The sequence below is a fragment of the Trachurus japonicus genome, chromosome 16 (genome assembly GCF_045865225.1).
Source record: "Trachurus japonicus isolate A0001 chromosome 16, Traja_1.0".
In the NCBI taxonomy this organism is placed as follows: Eukaryota; Metazoa; Chordata; class Actinopteri; order Carangiformes; family Carangidae; genus Trachurus; species Trachurus japonicus.
Genome location: NC_140922.1, coordinates 12,521,599 through 12,543,370, shown reverse-complemented (window position 1 = coordinate 12,543,370; position 21,772 = coordinate 12,521,599). Strand labels below are relative to the sequence as shown.

At 40.5% G+C, this 21,772-nt stretch overlaps 3 protein-coding genes across 3 annotated transcripts; 1 reads left to right on the top strand and 2 right to left on the bottom strand.

Moving 5' to 3' along the window:
- Positions 1–433: 433 nt before the first annotated feature.
- tapbpl (TAP binding protein like) lies at positions 434–4,975 on the top strand. Its single transcript, XM_085801571.1, has 8 exons — positions 434–758; positions 1,687–1,899; positions 1,993–2,262; positions 2,395–2,595; positions 3,483–3,650; positions 3,736–3,839; positions 4,418–4,643; positions 4,759–4,975. The coding sequence occupies exons 1-8, from the start codon at positions 707–709 to the stop codon at positions 4,824–4,826; spliced, it is 1,302 nt and encodes a 433-aa protein (XP_085657697.1). The 5' UTR covers positions 434–706; the 3' UTR covers positions 4,827–4,975.
- Positions 4,976–6,444: 1,469 nt separating this feature from the next.
- Positions 6,445–12,021, bottom strand: vamp1b (vesicle associated membrane protein 1b). The gene is made up of 5 exons (XM_085801593.1): positions 11,240–12,021; positions 10,101–10,245; positions 9,559–9,717; positions 8,936–8,987; positions 6,445–8,505 (listed from the first exon to the last, which is right to left on the bottom strand). Coding segments are annotated over exons 1-5 (375 nt in total). The 5' UTR covers positions 11,242–12,021; the 3' UTR covers positions 6,445–8,488.
- Positions 12,022–13,601: 1,580 nt separating this feature from the next.
- On the bottom strand, positions 13,602–16,372 carry mrpl51 (mitochondrial ribosomal protein L51). Its single transcript, XM_085801591.1, has 4 exons — positions 16,181–16,372; positions 15,910–16,005; positions 14,044–14,151; positions 13,602–13,937 (listed from the first exon to the last, which is right to left on the bottom strand). The coding sequence occupies exons 2-4, from the start codon at positions 15,998–16,000 to the stop codon at positions 13,741–13,743; spliced, it is 396 nt and encodes a 131-aa protein (XP_085657717.1). The 5' UTR covers positions 16,001–16,005; positions 16,181–16,372; the 3' UTR covers positions 13,602–13,740.
- Between the last annotated feature and the right edge of the window lie 5,400 nt (positions 16,373–21,772).

Sequence of the window (21,772 nt, the reverse complement as noted above, 5' to 3'; positions counted from 1 at the left end):
TTAAAGCCAGTTGTCTGCTGCAGCTGGAGAAGAAGCTGATGGACACACTGAGATTTTATGACTGTAACAAACAATACATTAAAAAATAAAACTGTAAAGGCGAAACTGAACATTTTGATTGTACATCCTCTTTCATACTCATACATGCAATCATTTGATCCATATGTGTTTATATTGATTGTGTGTTCAGATAACAGACACATTTGAGGAAAGAAATCAAATAAACTGTGACTGTTCTGCACTGCACAGAGAACAAATCTTTTTCTGAATAGTTTTTCGACCAAAAGTTGTTTTTAGTGTCTACAGTTGAGACCATGTTGAGACAGGTGATTTGAACGTTTCAACAGTGACCCATGACCTGCACCTTGCTGCTCTGTGATTGGACGGTCCGCCCACTTTCATTTTCGCTCCTCTGTCCCTCCCCCGCGCGCATCTCTGAGATAGAGCCGCCGTAGCTCACTTTTATTTAAGAGTTTACAGTGACATTAGACTGTATGTAGGCTTATTTATTGCTGTACTATCCTATCGTAAGTTACTAGTTTGGTGTAAGAAAGGCTGTAAAAACAACCCGATAGTATCGACGCAATGAGCTGCTGCTGTGGTCGTTGAAATCAAAAGCGAAAGTGCGGCGGTGCGTGTGTGTTTTCAGCTGCTGTCCTGACATAACCTTTAAGTTATTGTACAGAAAACACGGAGTCCAGTCTTCATGATGATGATTGAAGTAATTTTGTTCGGATACTTCATGACGTGCGTATGTGGTAAGAGTATTAACCTTGGTTTATGGATGGACGTAATGTAATGCACAGCGTTCATTTGTCAAGCTCAGTCATAAACCTTTCATATAAAATGGTGACAGAAGAGAGTTTTAGTCACACATCAAGCTGCGTCAGTTTCCAGGAAGATACAATATGATTGACACTATAATGTGGATGAAATAAAAAGTGTTCATTACCGGATTCACAGGTTAGCTACATATGCAAAATGGTAAATTTATCTAAATGAAAGTAAAAAATTAAGCCTATAAAACGACTTAACAATAATTCAATGATTACTGGTACAATAAGTTGTCCTCATTATAATATCTAATAATCACCAGACCCATGTTGTATGTTGTTGAGCTGTTTTGTTTTGTCAAACAAAGAAATATGTCATTTTATTCAAGATAAAGCTCAGTTTCTTTTGTCAGAACAAAAAAAGAGACTGTATTCAGGTTGAGGATTCCTGTGGATGTCTATCGCTAAAGTAAACAATATGTCCCGTGTCTATGAACAGAGTCATAGAAACACAGATTTCTAAAATGAGAACCCCTACTCACTTTAAATCATGTGGAACGTTGTTTTGGAGAGGGGGACAATTCAGCTCCTGATGAAAACCAGCCAGATGACTGATACTTAAAGTGTCCTAATACAGACTAACTGGTGGCAGTCGTAATAAAGACAACAAATCCAGTGATCCCACTTGATATGTTTTTACATTTATATAAAAATATATATATTTGTTTACATTGATTCATCCAAGTCAACCAAAAAAGTTTATAGTTGTTTTTAATAGTATTAATAACTTGCAAATTAAAGTTTTTTATTAGTTTAGTTAGTGTATTAGTCAACAAGTACAAACATTTATTCATGTAGATGTCTTTTAAAGAAGTCTTAAACGGTCTTTTTCTATCCGTCTCCTCTCTCACAGCTGATGGGGCTGCAGATGTGGTTCTGTCCTGCACCCTGGTGGAGGAGGGGGCCGGACTGGGTGGAATGGGAGGTGGTGCTGCCTTCAAACGCACTCCAGCTACTCTTGTCTTGAGAGATGTTGCAGTGGCTTCTGACGAAACACTTGAAACGCTCACTCCGTTTGTCCCGCCCTCAGTCCCCGATCCAGACCTCCTCCTGTTTGAGGCCAAAGGTTTTTCCCCCTCTCCTCTCTTCATGTAAAGTTTGGTGTAATATACTAAACCTCTGACCCTGCTGAACCTCTCATCTTATTCCTCTGTGGCAGTGTCGTCAGTTGAGATCCCCAACGCTGACGTGCTGCTCCACGCAGACTGCAATGAGCAGGAGGTGATGTGTGAACTAAGCCGTTACACTCCTCGTGGATCCCAGGAAGGTTCAGATCCAGCCTATTTCATGGTGTCCCTCAGTGTGGAGGGAGTTGAGTTCAACACTGCACTGATTCTGCAGACACTGACGGTGGAGAGGGACCAGTCAACACTGATCCAAAACAAACTGAGCCTGCCTCTCAGCCAGTCGGGTACTCTGCTGACAGAAGGTCAGATTCAGCTTTTAATATGCTCCCATAGTCTTTTCATTGAATCTTTTCTGTTCTGTGTTTTGTTAGAGAGGCAATAACATCCTTCTGATAACTTAGTCTCTGCTGTTGTCTTTGCTCTTTGTCCTCCAGTGATATTTGTGGTGTTTTCCCACGTAAAGTCTGTATCTGCGCCTCTGAGAGGTGATGTCCTCCTCAACTGTGGTTTCAGGCAGCATGAAACACCTTTATCGCAAGAAGTGGGCATCGAATGGCGACTGCAGCACAGAGGAAAAGGGCGGAAAGTGCTTGAAATGCAGACGAGGCTGGATAACTCAGAAGGAAACACAGTGGGTAAGTGCTGTCTGTTGGACAGGTGAGCAACATAGTGTAAAAGATACACTTAACACACTTCTAGTGAGGTTTTGGGAAATTTATTTCCAAAACAAAAAAGAGGTTTTTGCACAACTTCACTTGTTTCCAAGGCGCATGGAGAAATTACAAATACCTCAATGAAGGGTACAATCAAAATGTGTTCAGTCAAAAGCTCCAGAACAAGTGAGAATGTGGACCTTAAAGGGATAGTTCACCCAAAATTCAAATTTCACTCATTATCTACTCACCCTCATGTCGACTAAGGTCCTCCGTGCCTTCTCTGAGTTACGGGGGGGGGGGGGGGGGGGGGGCGTCTGCGCAGCAGTATTTGTCCATATAATGGTTGTGAATGGATACCACTTTTCTTCGTCCAAAAAGACACACCAAAAAACATCCAAATTCCTCCATACTGCTCGTCTGTAATGTCCCTCTTGTATTGAAGCCCCAACATGAGAAATTGTTCCGCCGGTCAGTGCAAACAAGCTTAAATTATAGACTTATTTAATTTTTTTCTGAACAATTTCTCATGTCGGGGATTCAATACAAGAGGGGCATTACAGACGAGCAGTATGGAGGTATTTGGATGTTTTTTGGTGTGTCTTTTTGTTACGAAGAAAAGTGAGCCCCATTCACAACCATTATATGGACAAATACTGCTGTGCGGACCCCCCCCGTAACTTCGAGAAGGCACAGAGGACTCTGAAAATTCTCCCAGCCCTTAGTCGACATGAGGGTGTGTAGATAATGAGTGAAATTTGAATTTTGGGTGAACTATCCCTTTAAAGTTAAAGTGGTTAATCTCTACGTGTAAGAGGGCCTTGAGTTGAGTTAGCTTTGTCAACTCCTGTCTCACTTCATGTTTCCAGTTCATGCAGAAAGAAGAGCCTCAAGCATGGATGTCGCTGAGGTTGTTGGAGCAGGAAACGTCTCTGTGAGTCTGAACAGGCTGAAGGTTCTGGATGAGGGGACTTACATCTGCACAGTCAGTTTGGGCCATTTTCACGCGCAGCAGGTCATTCAGCTGCACGTCATTCGTAAGTGTCGCTCCAATCTACCGTAATCTCTTCATTCAAAAGAGCATCTGTGGCCTGTCCTTCAACTGTTTCTCTTTGTTTCCAGAACTGCCCCAGGTCTCCCTCTCAGAGGAGAAGGTGGTTATGATGACAACGTCACGTCAGACTCTGAGCTGCCACTGCAACAAATACTACCCACTGGATGCTCAGGTCAGTAGCTGATGGAGCCTCATAAGCTTGGGCTTTTTTGCCTTTAATTGATAGGATAGTTGAGAGAGACAGGAAATGGGGAGACAGAGAGAGGGGAAACGACATGCAGCAAAGGGCCACCTGATTTGGGATTCGAACCGGGGCTGGCTGCAGCCTCTGCATATGCACCAATTATTGACTTCACCCAGGTGTTGTGTTTACATAATGCTGATGCATGATGCTGATCAAAGCCACAGTGAGTGAATGCCCACAGCTACTGCAGGGTCCTGTTGATTTTCGTTGGTTTCCTTACCAGAGGAAAAGTGGCTTTTTTTTACCACAGAAAATCAAGGCAAGACATACAATCTCTGAAAACTCCAGTCATTCATTTTTGATGCCATCAAAGCCTAAGTAGATCATAAAAGCAGAGAAAGCTAGGCACGAACCCAACATTTTCATTATTTGATTTTGACTAAAAACAACAACAGAAAAACAACAAGCATTTGTTCTTCAGTCTTTTACATTTAGGTAAGACCCAGTACTGTAAATGTCTTAATGGTTCAGTAGATCACATGTCATAGCTGTTTTCTGCCTTTCAGATGGAGTGGTTATCCCTCTCCCCTTCAGACACGGAGCCCACAGTGCTACCAGATCAGGGGTCTCTGTCCAGCCATCGGCAGCATGGTGATGGGACCTACTCCCTGTCATCGCACCTCACTGTGCCGCCCACCGTCTCCCCGGGCACTAAGATCTCCTGCAGGGTGACTCACCCAGCCCTGGACTCTGAGGTCTCTGTGAGCGTGGTGATAGAGCGTGCAGAGCCAGGTAAATATGCCTTTATTTTATAGGAATATTTTGGTATTTTATTTTCGAACATTGTATACCGTGTACTGTGAATTGAATCCTGCGCTTAATGTCAACTCTGTCTCTCACTCTACAGCTTCCTATTGGTACGTTCTGGGTTTCCTGGTCATCACAGCACTTTTCTTCTACCAGGTTATGAGATAAGTGACCATGAGATTGTCGATTGGTGATATTGACTTGAAATTGATGCAGGAGAGACGCCCTTTGTGTCATTTGATTTTTTTTTTGTAACCACCACCACCGCTAACTTTTTTTCAATGCCAGCCATCCAGACAATACGTTTGGAGGTAGTCCGTCCCTATGTGCGGTCTGCACATACGTACAGTACTGTAGGTCCCATCAGTATCTCAGTCTTCTTCATATTTAGCACAAAAACTCACAGTAAAGGAAATTTTGATAGCCAAAGGTCAAAGGTCATGGTGATGTCATAGAGCACAGTTTTGACCCCTCAGTGCATCATCAAGGGAAGTGACAATCGTCCATTTGGATTCAAAGAGTCCCCTTCGTTCCCACAGTTCTTTAAGTTGTGCCATTGTTTGCCCTTTCCACAACCAGGAGAAGGCCACTGTTAACTGCTGGGGTGAACAAACGCTGTCTTTGTCCTGTTTTGGATGCACAATGGTAGACATACCTTTTTTTGTTCTGTAAATTAAACCTTCATTTCCCTGGGGTATTTCATGCCCGGTTGTGGACAGAATTGCAAAGTGAAGGATAAAAGAAAACAAACAACAAAAAGGCATGATTGGTGCCACTAATATGTAGCCATTGCACTGTACACAAAACATCTACTTTGAAATAAGTTAAAATAAAATAAAAAGTCTATTACCACTTTAAGTTATTTTTTTATTTCTTTAGAGGTCTTTACTGATTCTTTTACCTCTTCTACTGAACAGAAAAGGATACATTTGTGGTAAAAGTGTATTTTAATTTCTTCTTGCACCCTTAGTTACTATACATAATATGTATGTATGTGCCCAATAATACTGTTGAGTGTCATTGTATGGTTCTCCATACAGTGACACTGAATATGAGTCAAATATATGAATTTAATTTAATTCACAAGGTGTCAGTTTATTAAAACAACTTCCTGCTCTGATGTTTAGATTTTTACAGTTTTACAGTGCTGTTGCTCATTAGAGAGCTTTCTACAATAAGAGCAACTCTAAGTGAATACAACTGCAGTAATTTATTTTATAGTATAAAGGTTAACTACTGTATGTGCATGGTACTGTGGGCTGATGCTAAGTGGATTCGGATGTCAAAGTCTTGAATTGAATGTATTTCTTGTAATATTTAAAATCCTGTGATGGGTGCACTGAGGATGATCCTCTTATCAGTATAAAGTGGCAAGGGACTTCTTTTTTTTATTTTATTGTTTTTACCATGGTGATTGAATATTTGCTGTCTGAGCTCAGATTGTGCTGACAACATGCAGACTGTTGTGTTGATTTCTTCATTTTAATGACATTCTTTGTGAATATATTTGTTGTCAGTGCGTGATGTTGATAATGTAACTCTTTTTGACTTTTTTTTTCTTCTCAATGAAGGATTTAATGACCCATGACGTGATCGATATCTGTTCTTTTTTTTGTATTACAAATGACTGAAGCTATAACAGGAGGTAGATTTCAGTCAGGATCAGAGTGTGTGTGTTGATACAGTTGGTATCGGCTAATGGGGGGTTGAAATGTGGTAAAATGCTTTAATACTACGACATCTAAAGTGGCCCAGTATATAAAAAATATATAACAAAGGTCACCTGTCAGTTCTATTGATGATTTATTTATTGGCATCAGCAAAAGTGGTAAGCATGCACAAATCCATTTGTATCTCTTACTGCATCTTCAGGTTGTAAATCACATGTTCTCATACCTCATCTGGTAATTACCTCATAATATTGTAGCACAATATCATCAGATAATTTTGGCTATCCGCTACAGTTATGCATAAATGCACTTTACACATAAAGTTGTTTGCATTTTCACTTTTTTTTTAATCAACTCTCCAAATCAATTCGAAGAGGTAAAACTGAGCTTTTCTTTCATATCCATCAACCCCCACAAAAACCTGAAAGGATTTATCAACACATTTTCAGGAGCATAGTCTGACAGACATGTACTATGGTTCTACTCATACAATACTACATGTTTTTTTTAACAGTTGTATGCAGTTTCTGAATATTATTTTTCTCCCAAAAGCAAATCAATTTCAAATTTTGGCAAACTCTTGAGCATCATTGCATTGCATAAGCAGTAGTTATCAGATCAGAAAGACAATATACATAGGTCCTTAAAACCACTAACAAAAGAAAATGTACAATCGGCAGTTAGATTCAGAAATGGCAGATACACAGGTCACACAAATAGGCAAAACTATGGACACCGTTTGCCATGCAAGTTAGAAACAAACACCTCATTTTGGCCGTTAATGCAGGTGACGGTTGAATCTGTTTTATGTGAGTGAGGTGGGGGGGAGGGGGGCGGGACGGTTGTATAGCCACAGGGATGGGGGAAAGGGGGGGGGGGGGTCCAAATCAAGTCTTATCTCCCATTTTTCTGCTTTTTCTCAAGATCAGGTCAACTTAAACAACAATCAAACAACACTTTTTTTCAGCACAACTCTCGAAACAAGCGGACGTTTGTTCCTGTTTGAAATGTGATGCTACACATTCATCTGTCTATGGCTGTGACTCTGTCCAAGTCAGAGTAGAGAGACCTTCCTCTGGGCCAGAGCGGTCGCTTCACGTGCACAGTAGATTGTCTGTGTTAGTGGCTGCTTGTCTGTCTGCCTCGCTGTGCATATCACTATGCCACTAAGCATAACACTATGACTATGCCACCACATGTGGTACAAAAACCCCATTACAAATGGAGCACAGTTATAGAACTACTTTACCAATAATTGCTTATCAGTCCAGAATTAGTTTTCATTTATTTATACAGAAAAAATGCTGCAAAGCTCTTACTAACTCTCCCTGAATCACCTCATCCTTTACAAAAGCTCTCACACAGTCTCTTTCTATATTCCTCATGATGTTTTTCATGTTGTCACTGAACGTTGCAGAACTAAAGTTAGGCAGGAACATAAAACAAAAAGTTACCAATAAAATCCTATCAGCTAAAACTTGGAAAAAGCTATTAGCTACAATGCTTTGGATCACAAATACACACACGCACGTACAACAAAAATGATCATAAGCCTAATCTAACATGACCTTGTGTTAGTAAGCAGCAATGATGGTAGCGATGGTAACAGAAGGAGTGTGTTAGTTTGGCATGTCAGTATCAATTTACAAATGTAGGACTCTCAAAAAAGGAAACATGAACAAGCTTTGGCGGATCAGGGGTAGACAGGACGGCAAACTCTTGTTCAATCTCCCTGCACACACTCTCCATCTGAACATTGTACATTTCCCCCCTACAGCTCCGTTCAGTGGGCTTAGCCCTGCGTGTTCCCGTGTCACAAGGTTTTTCTCTCTCCCTCCTTCCCGTTCTTTCTTCCTACGTTCACTCTGCCTGCCGAGACCTTCAATAATGCATGAGGTGCAGAGACAGGAGAGAGTGAGTGGGACTTCTCGCCAAAACAGTGGAAGAAAGCAATAAGAAAGGAGGGAAAGGGGGGACAAAGAAAGGAGAGACACCTATAAAACACTACTGTCATGTGTAAGTGCAAGATGGTTTGATGGAAGACTGTGTGAAGAGAGGGAGGAGAGGGGGGAGGAGTGGCGCTTGTTTTATTTTTTTTATTTTTCTCTTCCCTCTCATGTCATTCTCAAGTCCATATCCATCTCTATTGATGGGCTAAGCTCAGTAGAAGAAGTACACTGTGAACAAAGGAAAGAGGAAGTCATTAGTCTAATGAATTTGGCAAAACACAACTCACCTCACTCTCACTTCCATGTAGGATTTACAGTTAAATTGGTTTTATATCAATAATTAATACTGTAATAACAAATCATGAATAATTGACAATCAGAGTAGAAGTAGGTAGACTGATGTGAACGTATTAGAGAAGAAACAGAAAATAATATGCTGATGCTATCTTACACCTGACATCATCTTTATCCTAATATCCTATAAAATCAACAGTATTATTACATCAACACTGAAATATCATTGTCTGCTGCATTTTTTGTCAAACATGTATTAGCAGATTTGGAGGAAAGTCAGATACTTTACACCTATTTCTAAAACATGTTTTCTGTTAAAAATCAACCAATAAATATTTTTTATCAAAGTGAAAAATCTACTTACAGAATATTATTCCAACCACAATGACTCCAATGATGCCCATCATGATCATCATCTGGAAAAAAGAAGAAATATGTTTACTTTAATGGTGCATCCATTCTAAAAAAAAATAAAAAAAAAACTACAGTAAAAGACAAGCCTGCTGTTACTATTCATGGAGTTCAGTGCTTGAAAACAGAAAACTTGAACAAGACAAAGCCAGTTAATACACTTGAGATGTGTTGCGTTTGTTATGCTTCAGTTATATAATCTTCAGAATTTCTGACTCTGTGGTGAAAACTCAACAATAACAGATTTCTCTTTCGCCGTTTTCACTGAGGCATATGTTCATGTTCAGTCCTCCACAGCAGCTCATTAACAGACGAGTGTGTGGAGGGCAGGACCACAGGATCCCCACAACAAACACCATGTTTGCCTCAGTGCAACTCAGCTTGAACAGCTGGATGATGCTTCAAAATAAAACAGCTGATGAGTCACGCTTAATTTAGATCCTCCATTAGCTCTATGGTGAGTTCATGCTGTATCTCTGCACGACACGACATACTAATACTAGACATATTGTTAATGCTAATGAGTTTCTTTCAGTGACAACAGCCTGTGTAATGTACCGAGAGTAACGTGCTCACCTTGCAGTTCTTCCACCAGTACTTGTTCTTTAGCTTGGCTGCGCAGCTTTCAAACTGGGAGGCTCCGGCCTGGAGAGCGTCTGCTCTGTCATCCAGCTCTGAGAGCTTCTGGTCCCTTTCCAAAACCTTGTCCACATTCACCCGCATGATATCCACCACCTAGCCCACAGCGGTGGAGATGAGAAAGCATTTGGCAGTGGTGTGGAGGGGAGATGACAGGGATGACAAGCATAGTTAAAGGAGAGCAGCACAGGGCACAAAGGGTGTTTCTGGAGATATATATCACATATGAATAAGTAAGTAGTTGCAATCCATTTGCAAATTGCAGCAGAGGCCATTAATATATTAAAAGGACAAGATCTTTTCAGAGAACAACCAACGGCCAAGTCTTTTTATATTTCTTGATCTTGTATGAGCAGACCGCATATGGTAAGTTAAGTCCACATATTTCACAATAAGGTTCCACAACCACGTTAACGTTGACTGATTGCTGTAAAATCCCATTTGGGCCTAGGACCTTAGTCTGGCCTGGTCCAGCTCACCTCCTCAACCTGGGCCTGTGTCTGCTGTAGCCTGCGGTTGCTGCTGGTGTTGGGTGGGGCTGGGGGTCCAGCTGGGGCTCCATCTGCACCAGGGGCTCCTGGAGCACCGGGGGCTCCAGCTGGGGCGGCAGCATCTGGGGCAGACCTGAGAAGAAGCAGGAGGAGGATGAGGATGGGAGCATATTCACATTATACATATTTCATATTCTAATAACTCTGCTTCATGCCGAAAGGCAATGTCTGGAAAATGAAATAATGTGACTGTGGCAGAGGAGAGGTGAAGGCAGTTTGAAGAAATCCAAATTCAACACAAGGAAATAGACAGATTGTTCAGGTGTGGGGGGAGGAATGCGGGAAGTAGGATGTGAAAAAGGGAGGAGAGTAAGAAATGAGTGAAGGTTAGAGTGAACAATGGGGTCGGATTAAAAAGAAGATGCAAAGGGAAGAGAGAGAATATAGGACACAGACGTGAAGCAAGAAACAGAAACTCCTGCCAAGTAGACGGAGGCTATAAGGATAATGGAGCAGAAGATTTGGGTGAGGAGAGGGGAGGGGAGGAAGTTCTCCTGGAGGATTAAAAACTGAGGCAGGAAAGTACAGAACAGAGGAAAGGGTTAATCCAGCAGCAGGGGGGAGAGGAATGGGTACAGGGGGGAGTAAAACTGAGCAAACAAGCTCCTCAGGCGAATAGCCACTGACTCAGCTGTAGGACACTTTCAGACAAATTACACACATCACATAAATTACAGCAATTTTGCAGATAAGGATCAGAAATGTCATTTTATCAATGTTTCACAACACCAAGCAGGTGATGAAGCATAAATCCATCAAACCCTCTAATCCTTAACATAATCCATTAGAAACTCTGTTTTCAGTGATGTTAAATGATCTAAAACAACTGGAGTTGATGTTTATGGCGACAGCAGTCAAGCCTTGAATACATAATTTAGTGATGCTGTGACGGAAATTTTTTACTTGCGTCAGCAAAATCCGTCAAGCTGAAAGAAATCAGTTCAGTTGCAAAGCACCAAAGGAAAAACATGCAAAGCTACGAAACAAACATTTCTCCAGTCTCACACACGACATATGTGTTGTTATTACGAAAAAGAGCGCAGTAGAAAAACCGCATTAATACTCACATCTTCTATGCAGCTGTTTGAACTGACTCACGGGCAGCGGAGGAGGGGGGGTGGGCTGCGAGGCTGGGGAGGGGGGGTTGAAGTAAAACACGAAAGAGAGGGGGAAAAAAGAGCAAGATCGCAGGAAAATAAGAGAGGATGTAAATTTAAATGCAGTGGTCCAAACGAAAGTCCAATTTTTCTCCGAGCAAAGTGAGTTAAAGTGGCTCGTAAACAGACGGAGGGTCTTGGCGCAGTGGAGCCGATCTTCTAGCGATGCATTTATACCGCAAGTCACCCGCAAAGTACCGCAATATACTGACACACGTAGACGGGGTGCGCTGGTGATTCACGGTGCGACTCGGCTGGGGAGTGTGGGAAAACAGAGAAACAACGATGCGAGCTCAGGAGAAAAGTACTTGTGAATTATAATCCATTCAGGAGAAATCCGGGGACGTTTAGATTCTCGCAGCGCAGCATCCAGCTCCTCCAAGTGATGCTGTGTCCTTATAGCGCTGCTGCCGGATGCTGAGACGCAGCACTGATTGGCTGGAGATTGACTTGCCTCTTCTAAAAGCGGCTGGCAAATGCGTGCAATTTCAAAATTAAAGAAAAAAGTCCAGTCATGGAAATTCAGTTGATTTCTTTCACCCCCTCCTCCCTCTCTCTCTCTCTCCCTTTCTCTTCCTCTCTGGACGTGCGGTTTGTGAGAAGTGCGCGACTTTGGTCCGTGTGAAGTGTTACGGCACTGTAGGCTACTGCAATAATGCGTCTCTCCTCCTGCCTTCCCCACTTGGACTCGTAACGACAGTGCGGTACCCCCCCTCCCCTCCCCTTACCTCTCCACCCCTCCCCCTCCCCACTCTCTCTCCCCTCACACTTTGCAGTACTGCAGCTCTCTGAGTCGGATGGGGCGGCAGGACGACACTGCGGTACAGTGGATGCCTACAGAGTGTTGACTCGACTGTTTCCTCCCTGGCCTGGGATTCTCCCTCCTCCTCCTCCTCCTCCTCTTCGTGCTGCTCCTACTGCTCCGGTATCACATTTCCATTTGCAATGCTCTTGTTTAATTCCTGCCGGGGTCCTACCTTTCAGCCTGCAGCCTCTACTCAGTTTCCATTTTGGGTCTGTAGCTATACTCTGCATATTTAAGAGAAGTGAGAGGAATCAAGTCAGTCACCGGAAACTGGTTGAAGTCTCGGGACAAAATGGCCAATGGAGGATAGAAACACATCACAGAAACTACACGGCCAGATGTGTGTGGACACCACTGTTTACCTACTTGTATATAAATCTACTTTGGATTTGGAGTTATTTTTCATGTTTCATGGTCCAATTTAAAGAGAAATATAATATTCCAGTAAACAGTCATATTTTAGACCAGTGCTCCTCAAACCCTTTAGTTTCAGACCATTTCAGTCAAAATAATATTGTCTACTTAACAAGCACAGCAATCCGACTAGACATACCGTACGTCTATGGGTTGGAAATGGACAAGACTTTCTTCTTAGATTATTATTTATTTGGAGGAACCATCCAGTATTGCACCATACTGTGCTTGCTTTACCTTTGTTTTTTTTTTAATTATTATTATTATCAGATTTTTTCTTCCTATATTCATTATGCAGCAAAACAAACTACTTGACTGGAAAACAACCTTGCTAATAAACCTACATCTAAATCTGAAGTTACAACGGATAAACTATAATAATTTTGTGGCAAATATTTTTTAAATTTCCTATATCATCATATGATGACATATATATTTTTAATAAATCATTTGATCACTTGGAAGTTGATACCACTGCAATTTACATATTTAAAGAAATAGATGTCAGGGGGAATTGAGGAAGAACTTGACCTAAATATCATCCAAGACCTGTGGTCTGAACACCAGCTGTGAGCCTGACCTTTTAACCCAGCATCACAGACCGACTCACTGCTCTTATAGCTGAATGGGAACAAATCTCTGCAGCCAGCATCTACAGTCTTGTTGAAACTCTTCCCAGAGGAATATGAGTGCCCATATTTTCATATCATGTTTCTTCATCACATACACCACTGTATGTGTTGGTACCCACTCTTTCAGCTGTACTGCATGTAATTAACACCCCAATTAATGTTTTGACAAAGTCTAACTGCCTTAAGACCAAACATAAACATTAACCCCTCTATTGAGTTAATTAATTTAATTTCAATGGTTCCTACAGGAGTTAATGTTGACTGGAAAGAATGACACAAGGCCTCTTTTCCAGTCAATTTTTTATAATGTATTGTTAGGCTTGTATATCATGTATTTTGTATTTGTCATGAAAATTGATTGTTAATAGGGCCAGAGACACCAATAAATGCAGGTATAAGAAGTATGCTACTCTGAAAGACACAAATCAGTTCTCTTTATATGCACATAACTTAGAAAAATTGCAATTATACAGTACAGTGACAGCATGAAATCACACCACTAGACTCCAACAGTCCTTATCGGCTGGTCTGATGTATGTGCCGGTGTGATTTGTTTGAAATTAGCGATGTTTGCCATAGCGGTTGAAGCGTCTGTAGAGGAAACGGATCCTCTTTTCCATGTGGTGTCTGTCCAGAGTCATCATTCTGTCACCCACCATCCTCTTCTTTCGAATCAGTCGCTGCAGTTCATTACCCTTGAAACCCTTCAACCAGCAGGGGGCCTGTATCAGGTCTTTGGGATGAGCTTTAAAATCACCTGCAGACAAAAAAACAGAAAGGTAAAAGGAAGTTCAGATACTCAAAACATGGACCAACACAGGGATGTTGTCATTCAACAAGACACAAATAAACAGTCCACTTACCTAGTATGCCTATGTTATCATACACTCCAAACATGCTCCTCTTCTCAGTCCACCTGTCCACCTTCTTCAGCTCAGGGATGGCATGCATCCTTATCTGACAGCATGTTCCTGAACACAACACATTGTTTCAAGTCAGTATTGATAATCATTGGCACACAATACTACATCTTTTAAAGAATACATTGTTTAAGCCACAAGACACGAAATACCCACTAACTCTCACTTCTTAAATGTAAGGATTTGCTACTGCTGTTTGTTCTGTATCATAATAAATTAATGCATTTTAAATTTAAATAAAAAAATAAACTGAATATATCAATAATAGAAAAATCAATTTGCAGGTTAAACCAAAATATAAAAAACACATTTAAGACCCTTACCCAAGGTGATGTATCTAACTTTCCTATCTTCCACCTTACTTCCCGTTTATACCCGCACACTGATTTGTTATTTAGATTTACAGCCTATGAACTGGTTCTTAATTTGATCAGTTTCTTGCACTGATGTAACACTCAACAGGCTGGGGCAATGTTATTCAGGGGTACCAACACTTTACTTTAGTATTTCCTAATACTACACTATAATGTTTCTTCCTTCATTTAGGAGAGAAATATAGCATTGTTTATACCATTTGATAGTTATAGTTTATTAAAGCAGATATCAGTGGCACGGCCGTTTCGGCTAATGCTGTGTTCAAGGCAGGCTTTTGAAACCGTAAGTTACAGCTTCAAGTCACAACTACGACTTGGTAGCGTTCCAGGTAACCCGTAGCTCGTGTTTTTACCGTCCTGTTGTCTGTGAAAGTTCCCTATAACGGCCACTCGTAACTTCCGACCCGTGAACTCGTACCAGATCGAACTGGTATGACTTCACAGGAAGGAAAAACACAAAGTACGAGTTTCCTTGAACGCACCACGAGTTAGCAGCCCCCGCCTTTGTCAGGCATCAATTGGTCCTCGTGCTACGTCACCACATTCACGCGCATCCCTTGGCTGCACACACAGCCCTTCATGCCGTTCTCTCCCCTCATTGGATAACACTTGTATCCCACAAGGAAAATTTTCTCCTCGGGTTACAGCAGAGCAGAGTGACGGAGAGACTCGTGTTTAGGCTGAAATACTTCATGTAAGTGATTGCTGACGGAAAATAGGACTATTTAGGACTTATATTAACAAAAACATTCCACTGATATCTGCTTTAAAGATTGTAACATTGTATCAGTGAGGATTTATGAGAATTAGTCAACAAAACATAAAACATAAAATCAGTGGTTCCAGCCATTTTAACATTATTTATGGGGAAAAAAAGTATCTGTTGTCAGATAAAAACAACAACAACAACAAAAAAGAATTAATTATTTTGTGTCTTTTTAACCTCACCACCCGTGATATTTATCATACGACCCTGAATGATTGGAGCAAGTAGCAGGCTAGCAGCCTGAACTACTAAGTTAAGCGATCCGGTCGTTTTGGCTTCTTCTTGTCTTCCTGTCAGCCGATGGAGTTAGCAGTCCCCGCCCTCGTCCCTACGCCACCACATTCACACGCATCCCTTGGCTGCACACACAGAGAGGACCGCCCCTTTATGCTGTTCTCTCTCCTCATTGGATAAAGGTTGTAGGATACAAGTAAAGTTTTCTACTCGGCTTACAGAGCAGAGTGACTGACAGACCCGTGTTTCAGACCAAACACTCTATGTAAGTGATTGCCGCCGGAAGATATAACTATTTAAGACTTATATTAACACAAAAAATCCGCTTACTTATGCTTTAACTTAAAACCAGCAACAACAGTAAGATGCTGCATCACCTCTGATAATCTAATTATGTCACTGTAATGCAAATTAAGACTGGACTTGTCTCCTCACCAGTGGAAATGGTCCTGGCTGTGAGCAGCAGGGTCCCTGCAGACTGGCACAAGGACGCTCCGGCCCTCAGCAAACCTCCCACCACAGACATGGCTCCTACGGTAAGACAGGAGCAGATACAGGTTAACGGTGACAACAGTAAACTGTTTAAACGTCTGTTCAAGGTGCTGGCAACGCGTTAGCTGGTCTGTGTACGCTTTAACTTCTCAATGACCCTCAGCTGTAGCTGTGGCTATCACACGCTAACAGAGTCACTCATCATGAACGTTACCTGTGTTCACGCCGACTAGTTGGTCCCTTTGTTACTATGACGACGACAATTGGTCCCTTTGTTACTATAACGACGGAGCACCAGGTGAAGCCTCGTGCAAATATCCAACACTTTTAAAATAAATGTTATTATAGCTTCAACATGCTGCCTACGGCGACCTCCATCTTCCTCTGCATCCCACAATGCATTGCACCACCGGTACCGTATTGTCACTAGAGCAGCGCAAAAATATTCATTTGACGAGGTTGTACCGTAGTGGGTTTTTTTTTTTAATTGCATTTTTCACCCAGTAGATGGAGGTAGCGATGCCTGAGCAACTGATCTGTCAGAAAGCCAGCACTCAGCTGTGAGTCTATCAGTCACACCTAGGTCAAACCCAAGCAGCCTGATACAACAGTTCTGCAAGAAACCCTGCTTTCTTGAAGGTGTTATTCTCAGTTTAGAGAAAAGTGCTTAAACTAGGTGCAACCAAGATTTCATTGTAGCAACAACATAACCCACAGAGCTGTCTTTAGTAGCTATTGAACTTCATTCCAACAAGCTAAAGGCATTTGGCCTATTTTACATCTTTATGAGGATAGCCTACTGACTTTGCTGGCATCTTTGCTGGCAGTGATTCCCTGGGAATTGGCATGAAGCTGCCAAAAAGTGTTGGTTTGATCATATGGTTCTGATTGAACATTTATGGCTAGAGCAGCACTTGTTTTTTACGAGTTTTATTTTATTTTTTTGTTTTTATGCTCGATAAATGAATGTAATAAATAAATAAACTAAACTAAACTAAAATATGCCATTGACTTTAAGTCATGATGCAAAGGTCCCTTTGGCATGGAAGTAGCTACCTTAGGGTCATACAAATAAATCTATCCTAAGACACAAGATCACACTTTGTATCCGAAATAAATGTGTGTTTTCTTTTTTAATTGGCCGCCGACCGCACTTGAGAGGCCCATATCTTTGCTTCTGTTGTGACTATAATAACTAATTTGGTGTCAAGGTGTACATTTGGTCAAGGAAGCCAATAAAATAGGTTTCAAGACAAAATTTATTTAGAGTCTACTATAAACTCAGATCCCCTAATGCCTTCAGCTCCTGGATGTTATCTACAGCTTTGTAGACAACATGGAGCTGCTTGTGTGACAGGATATTGGGTTTTATTAATGTAAAAACATTAATAATACTGATACTGATTTGTTAAAAATCAGACGGAGTTCAACAAATATAGCCTACAAGTAGTTAAATAATAAGATGTAATTCATATCACAGTGGTGGCAGGAAAGACCAATTAACCAAATATTGTGATGGTCAAAATATAGGCCTACCTAGAACATTTTTCAAAGGAGGTTAAATCGAAAGCAACTGGACTTAGTTATTTGTCTAGGAAGACGTTTCACCTCTCATCCAAGAGGCTTCATCAGTTCATGTACGCATCTGACCAGGCTGGGACTGGTCCAACTATCTGGTGTGGAGACTCACTATTTAACCTCTTGTGTGGGCGTTCACAAGGGTGAACGCCCACACAAGAGGTAATAGTGAGTCCCAGCCTGGTCAGATGCGTACATGAACTGATGAAGCCTCTTGGATGAGAGGTGAAACGTCTTCCTAGACAAATAACTAAGTCCAGTTGCTTTTGATTTAACCTCCTTTGAAATACTATGACCTGGGCAAATGAGAATATGCACCGGCCTACCTAGAACAAGTTACTGCTTGTGTATGTTGATTTTTTTTTAAAGTTAAATTTACATGTATGACCCATTCTGGGTCATATTAGAAGTCAACTTAAAGTCAAAGGAAAAATGTTTTTACTGTTCTCAAATGTAAAAATGGATCACATTGAATTCCTCTACATTATTTAAGGCTTATACTGTATAACCTGCTACTGAAAACATTTTTCATTGTGCTCCTAAAGTAAACTAACAAATGTTAGTGTAGAACGCCCTCAATAAGCCATGTTCAGCAGTTTATACTGAGGGAAGTTTAGGTTAGCATCTCCCACATAAAGCATATGATTAGGACTGCCTTCTTTCACCTGCGCAGTATAGCTGGCTTGGCTAAGATCCTCTTACCAGCTATACACTTAATAATGTTGATAAACTGGTAAGCTTCATTATTTTGGTAGATTTTTACTTTTGTGAATGCTTGTTAATGCTCATCTTATCAATCTCATGATGTTACAGTATCTTTATTACTTATTTCAAATTAGCCATAATGGAATGTCGTGACTGGGCTTTATGCTTCCTATGTCAGTCCGCACTACAGATTGAAAAACATTAGATCCCTGTTTATCATTCAAACTGAGAAATAATCCTGAAATATTGCAATCATGTTACAAATAAGCTGTAGATAACATCCAGGAGCTGACGGCATTATAGTTTATAGTGGACATTATAAATGGAATGCGTTTTTGGCATGCATTTTCTTAATAAAAAAAAAAAATTGTGTTTATTTCAGATACAAAGTGTGATCTCACTTGTGTCTTAGGATAGATTTATTTGTATGACGACCCTAAGGTACTTCCATGCCAAACGGGACCTTTGCATCATGACTTGAAGTCAAAAGTCACTTAACCTCCCTACTAACTGGGGAGAAAAATAAAAAGTGTGGCTTAATCAAACTTTGTTTAAGGCTTTCATTTGTGGGGCTAAATGTAATAAAAGTAACTCAAAACATAATTTCACTGTCCTTTCTGAGAACTGTTGCATAATTGTAGAATAATTTTTTTTAAAGCTTAACAGAGTTGTGTATAAAGTTTATACATATATTTTGGCGAAGACATAGGCTATTTTTTAAATTTTGAAACACCTCCCACTGACAGGTGCCCTGCACATACTGTTATTCTCACAGTCTACGGTTATTCTCAACAAAAACAGCGCCACCCTGCCTTTACAACACATACTGTGGTTGAAATGGAACTGCAGCTTGAATGATGGACATAATGTAACACTCTGTTCACATTTGTTCTCAGCAGTTATGAACATGCTTACGTGTTTTGTAGCCTACCAAAAAGTCTGCAGACGGTGCAGCTACTGCCACAATGTGCATAAGCTGCTGTTTTCAAATAGGCAATGAACTTTCAGCTTTTTAAAATCCTACATTCAACAATGAGAAAAATCTAATTACACTGAATTTTACCATTCTCATGAGAAATCTGCTGCTCCCTCCCTCCCTCCCTCCCTCCCTCTCTCTCCCCCCCTCCCCTCTGTGTGTGTGTGTGTCTCTCACACACACAAACACAGATCGATACTTTCAGTTTTACTGTTGTAAAAAGCTGGATGGAATATTTTGTCATTTTCAAAGAAACAAAGTACAGCAAATGTGATCTTTGTCTGAATTTCATTCTTGCGAAGACTTCAGTCAGAATGTGGAAATTTAGACCACATTACAGCATATTATTTAACAGTTTATTCCATTCCACTTCAACAAAAATGCTGCAAAAGCCACTGCAGAGAAAGGCAAGTTGGCTGTACTATAAGGGTGCAGTGTTTCTTTTAAATCTGTTAAACCAAAAAGATATCAGGGAGTACAATCAGTTGTGCAACAAAACAAAAAAACAACAACAACCCAACAACAAATAAACACTAAAAATATGTAGCACAATCAAAAACAAAAAGACAAAGTAATTTTTCCAGAATCCAGCCCTTTACATCTGCTGAAGTGATGCAAAAAATGAGCAAAAAAGAAAAGAAAAACATAAAAAATTAAGATGCAACATGAAACATCAGCCACTTCAACATTTGTTGTGTCTCAATTGCTGATAATCATCTATGCTGTCATGTTCTCATGTATCAACTTCTCGACTGGACAAAATGCTGACATAACAAATTTAACGATTTTTTTTTTGCAGCAGAGCAGCATTTCTTCAATCTGTGCTCTGCTTCCTCTGCCAGTAAAACCCAGTGGAACATTATCATTCATCACCTACCCATACAGGCAGTCATATTTTCATATCAGGTATTGAAAATCAACCACAGGAGTGTTTCTAATAATTCATAAAAAGTGCCTTTTTTCTATTGAACCTTGTTGCTGTGTGTCAGAGTATAGACAACTGATCGAATTATAGATAATTCAGTGTGACCTTGGCACAGGAACAAACTACTCACTCGCCAAATTTCTACAGAAGAAATGTGATTTGACTATTTTCCAACATCATCCTTATTAACATAATGATCTGCATTCAGAGCTCAATTGTTTCCATGTGAGGGGCATTTTCCCTCTCAGTCCCTTCAGCTCATATTCAGATACAGTGGCAGTGACTAAACATCAGCTGTATAGGAAAGACCACTTAACAGTGAGTGACGCACCCGTGCCCCCGACGCTGAGAGTCAGAGGCACAATTTGAACAGATGTTTGTTTTATTTTTCTCTCTCTCTTTCTTTCTTTTCTTTTTTTTACAACACCGAGGTGAAGCCACAGCCTGAAACTAATGTGACATTAATTTGAATTTGAAGGCTGACAGTGTTTTGATGTGTGGAGGATGTGTGGATGGAAGGGTGGAGGACATGAAAAGATTTAACTTACACTATCACTCACACGGCAGTCACACGTCTTTTACTGAGGAAAATGTGTCCACAAGCTGAAGAAAAACAGCTCTGAGGTTTCACCCACACACACTCTCAGGTGTTTCTATCCATCTGTGTGACTTACTCTGTGTCTATGTAGGCCTTTTTAGGGATACATAACTAGGCCGATAACTGATAGAAGGTGAACACAGACAGGCAGACAGATAGATAGATAGATAGATAGATAGATAGATAGATAGATAGATAGATAGATAGATAGATAGATAGATAGATAGATAGATAGATAGAAATTATATAACAATATATATAAACTATATAACATAAAAGCCATGTTTTTCTAAATTCTCTGCTAGTGGATGTCCAGTTATAGTTGTTGACAATAACATTAATAAACAGTATTTCCTAGCAACTACCTCAATAGTATGTTATAAACCATTTGTTGAAAGTGGAAATTAAAGTAATGTGTCCACTGAAACCTCATATACAGAGTCAGCACCACTTTTACTGAGAACTTGTTATCTTCTTCTTTTATAAGCATTGGATCACTTTTATAAAGCGAAAGAAAAAGAAACTGTTCTCTTATACCAAAGTGAAGTTATTTACCGTTATTTACCGTATATCTCTTTGCTTGACGTTTGACAAAATATGCTAAAATATTAGGCATTAAACAAATGTTTGCCTGGCAATGTGGGCCTGTTTACTATAGTGACTGTACGAATTGACGACAAGGAAAAGAGAGAAGCGAGAATGGAGGGGATGATTCACTCTCATGAATATCCATTAGAGCAGGTTATCATGCTACTAAATAGGTTTATTCTCGTACTGGTGATGCTGATGATGTTGACAATGATGCTGAGAGCTGCGAGTTAACTAGTGGTTGTAAACACAAGTGACTGGAAGTGACGGAGGAATGACATAGCGGTTTGTAGAGTTGCAGTTTTACCATCTCGGTTTCAAATCAACGGCTAGGGCTTCCGTGAATGAAACACAAGAGATTTGTAAACAAGTAACGTTCACTGAAGTCAGTGTGGAATCATTATAATGTAGCTCACTGTTTATTTAGCACATTTAG

Bases quoted from the DNA above. Each gene is read 5' to 3' on its own strand.
- tapbpl (XM_085801571.1), top strand. From the start codon at position 707: ATGATGATGATTGAAGTAATTTTGTTCGGATACTTCATGACGTGCGTA. The intron at 759-1,686 runs GTAAGAGTATTA...CCTCTCTCACAG, and splicing joins CTTCATGACGTGCGTATGTG to CTGATGGGGCTGCAGATGTG. The intron at 4,644-4,758 runs GTAAATATGCCT...CTCACTCTACAG, and splicing joins GATAGAGCGTGCAGAGCCAG to CTTCCTATTGGTACGTTCTG.
- vamp1b (XM_085801593.1), bottom strand. The intron at 9,718-10,100 runs GTGAGCTGGACC...GCTGTGGGCTAG, and splicing joins CACAGGCCCAGGTTGAGGAG to GTGGTGGATATCATGCGGGT. The intron at 8,988-9,558 runs GTGAGCACGTTA...TCTTTTTTCCAG, and splicing joins ACTGGTGGAAGAACTGCAAG to ATGATGATCATGATGGGCAT.
- mrpl51 (XM_085801591.1), bottom strand. From the start codon at position 16,000: ATGTCTGTGGTGGGAGGTTTGCTGAGGGCCGGAGCGTCCTTGTGCCAG. The intron at 14,152-15,909 runs GTGAGGAGACAA...TGTTGTGTTCAG, and splicing joins AGCCAGGACCATTTCCACTG to GAACATGCTGTCAGATAAGG. The intron at 13,938-14,043 runs GTAAGTGGACTG...TTTTGTCTGCAG, and splicing joins TGATAACATAGGCATACTAG to GTGATTTTAAAGCTCATCCC.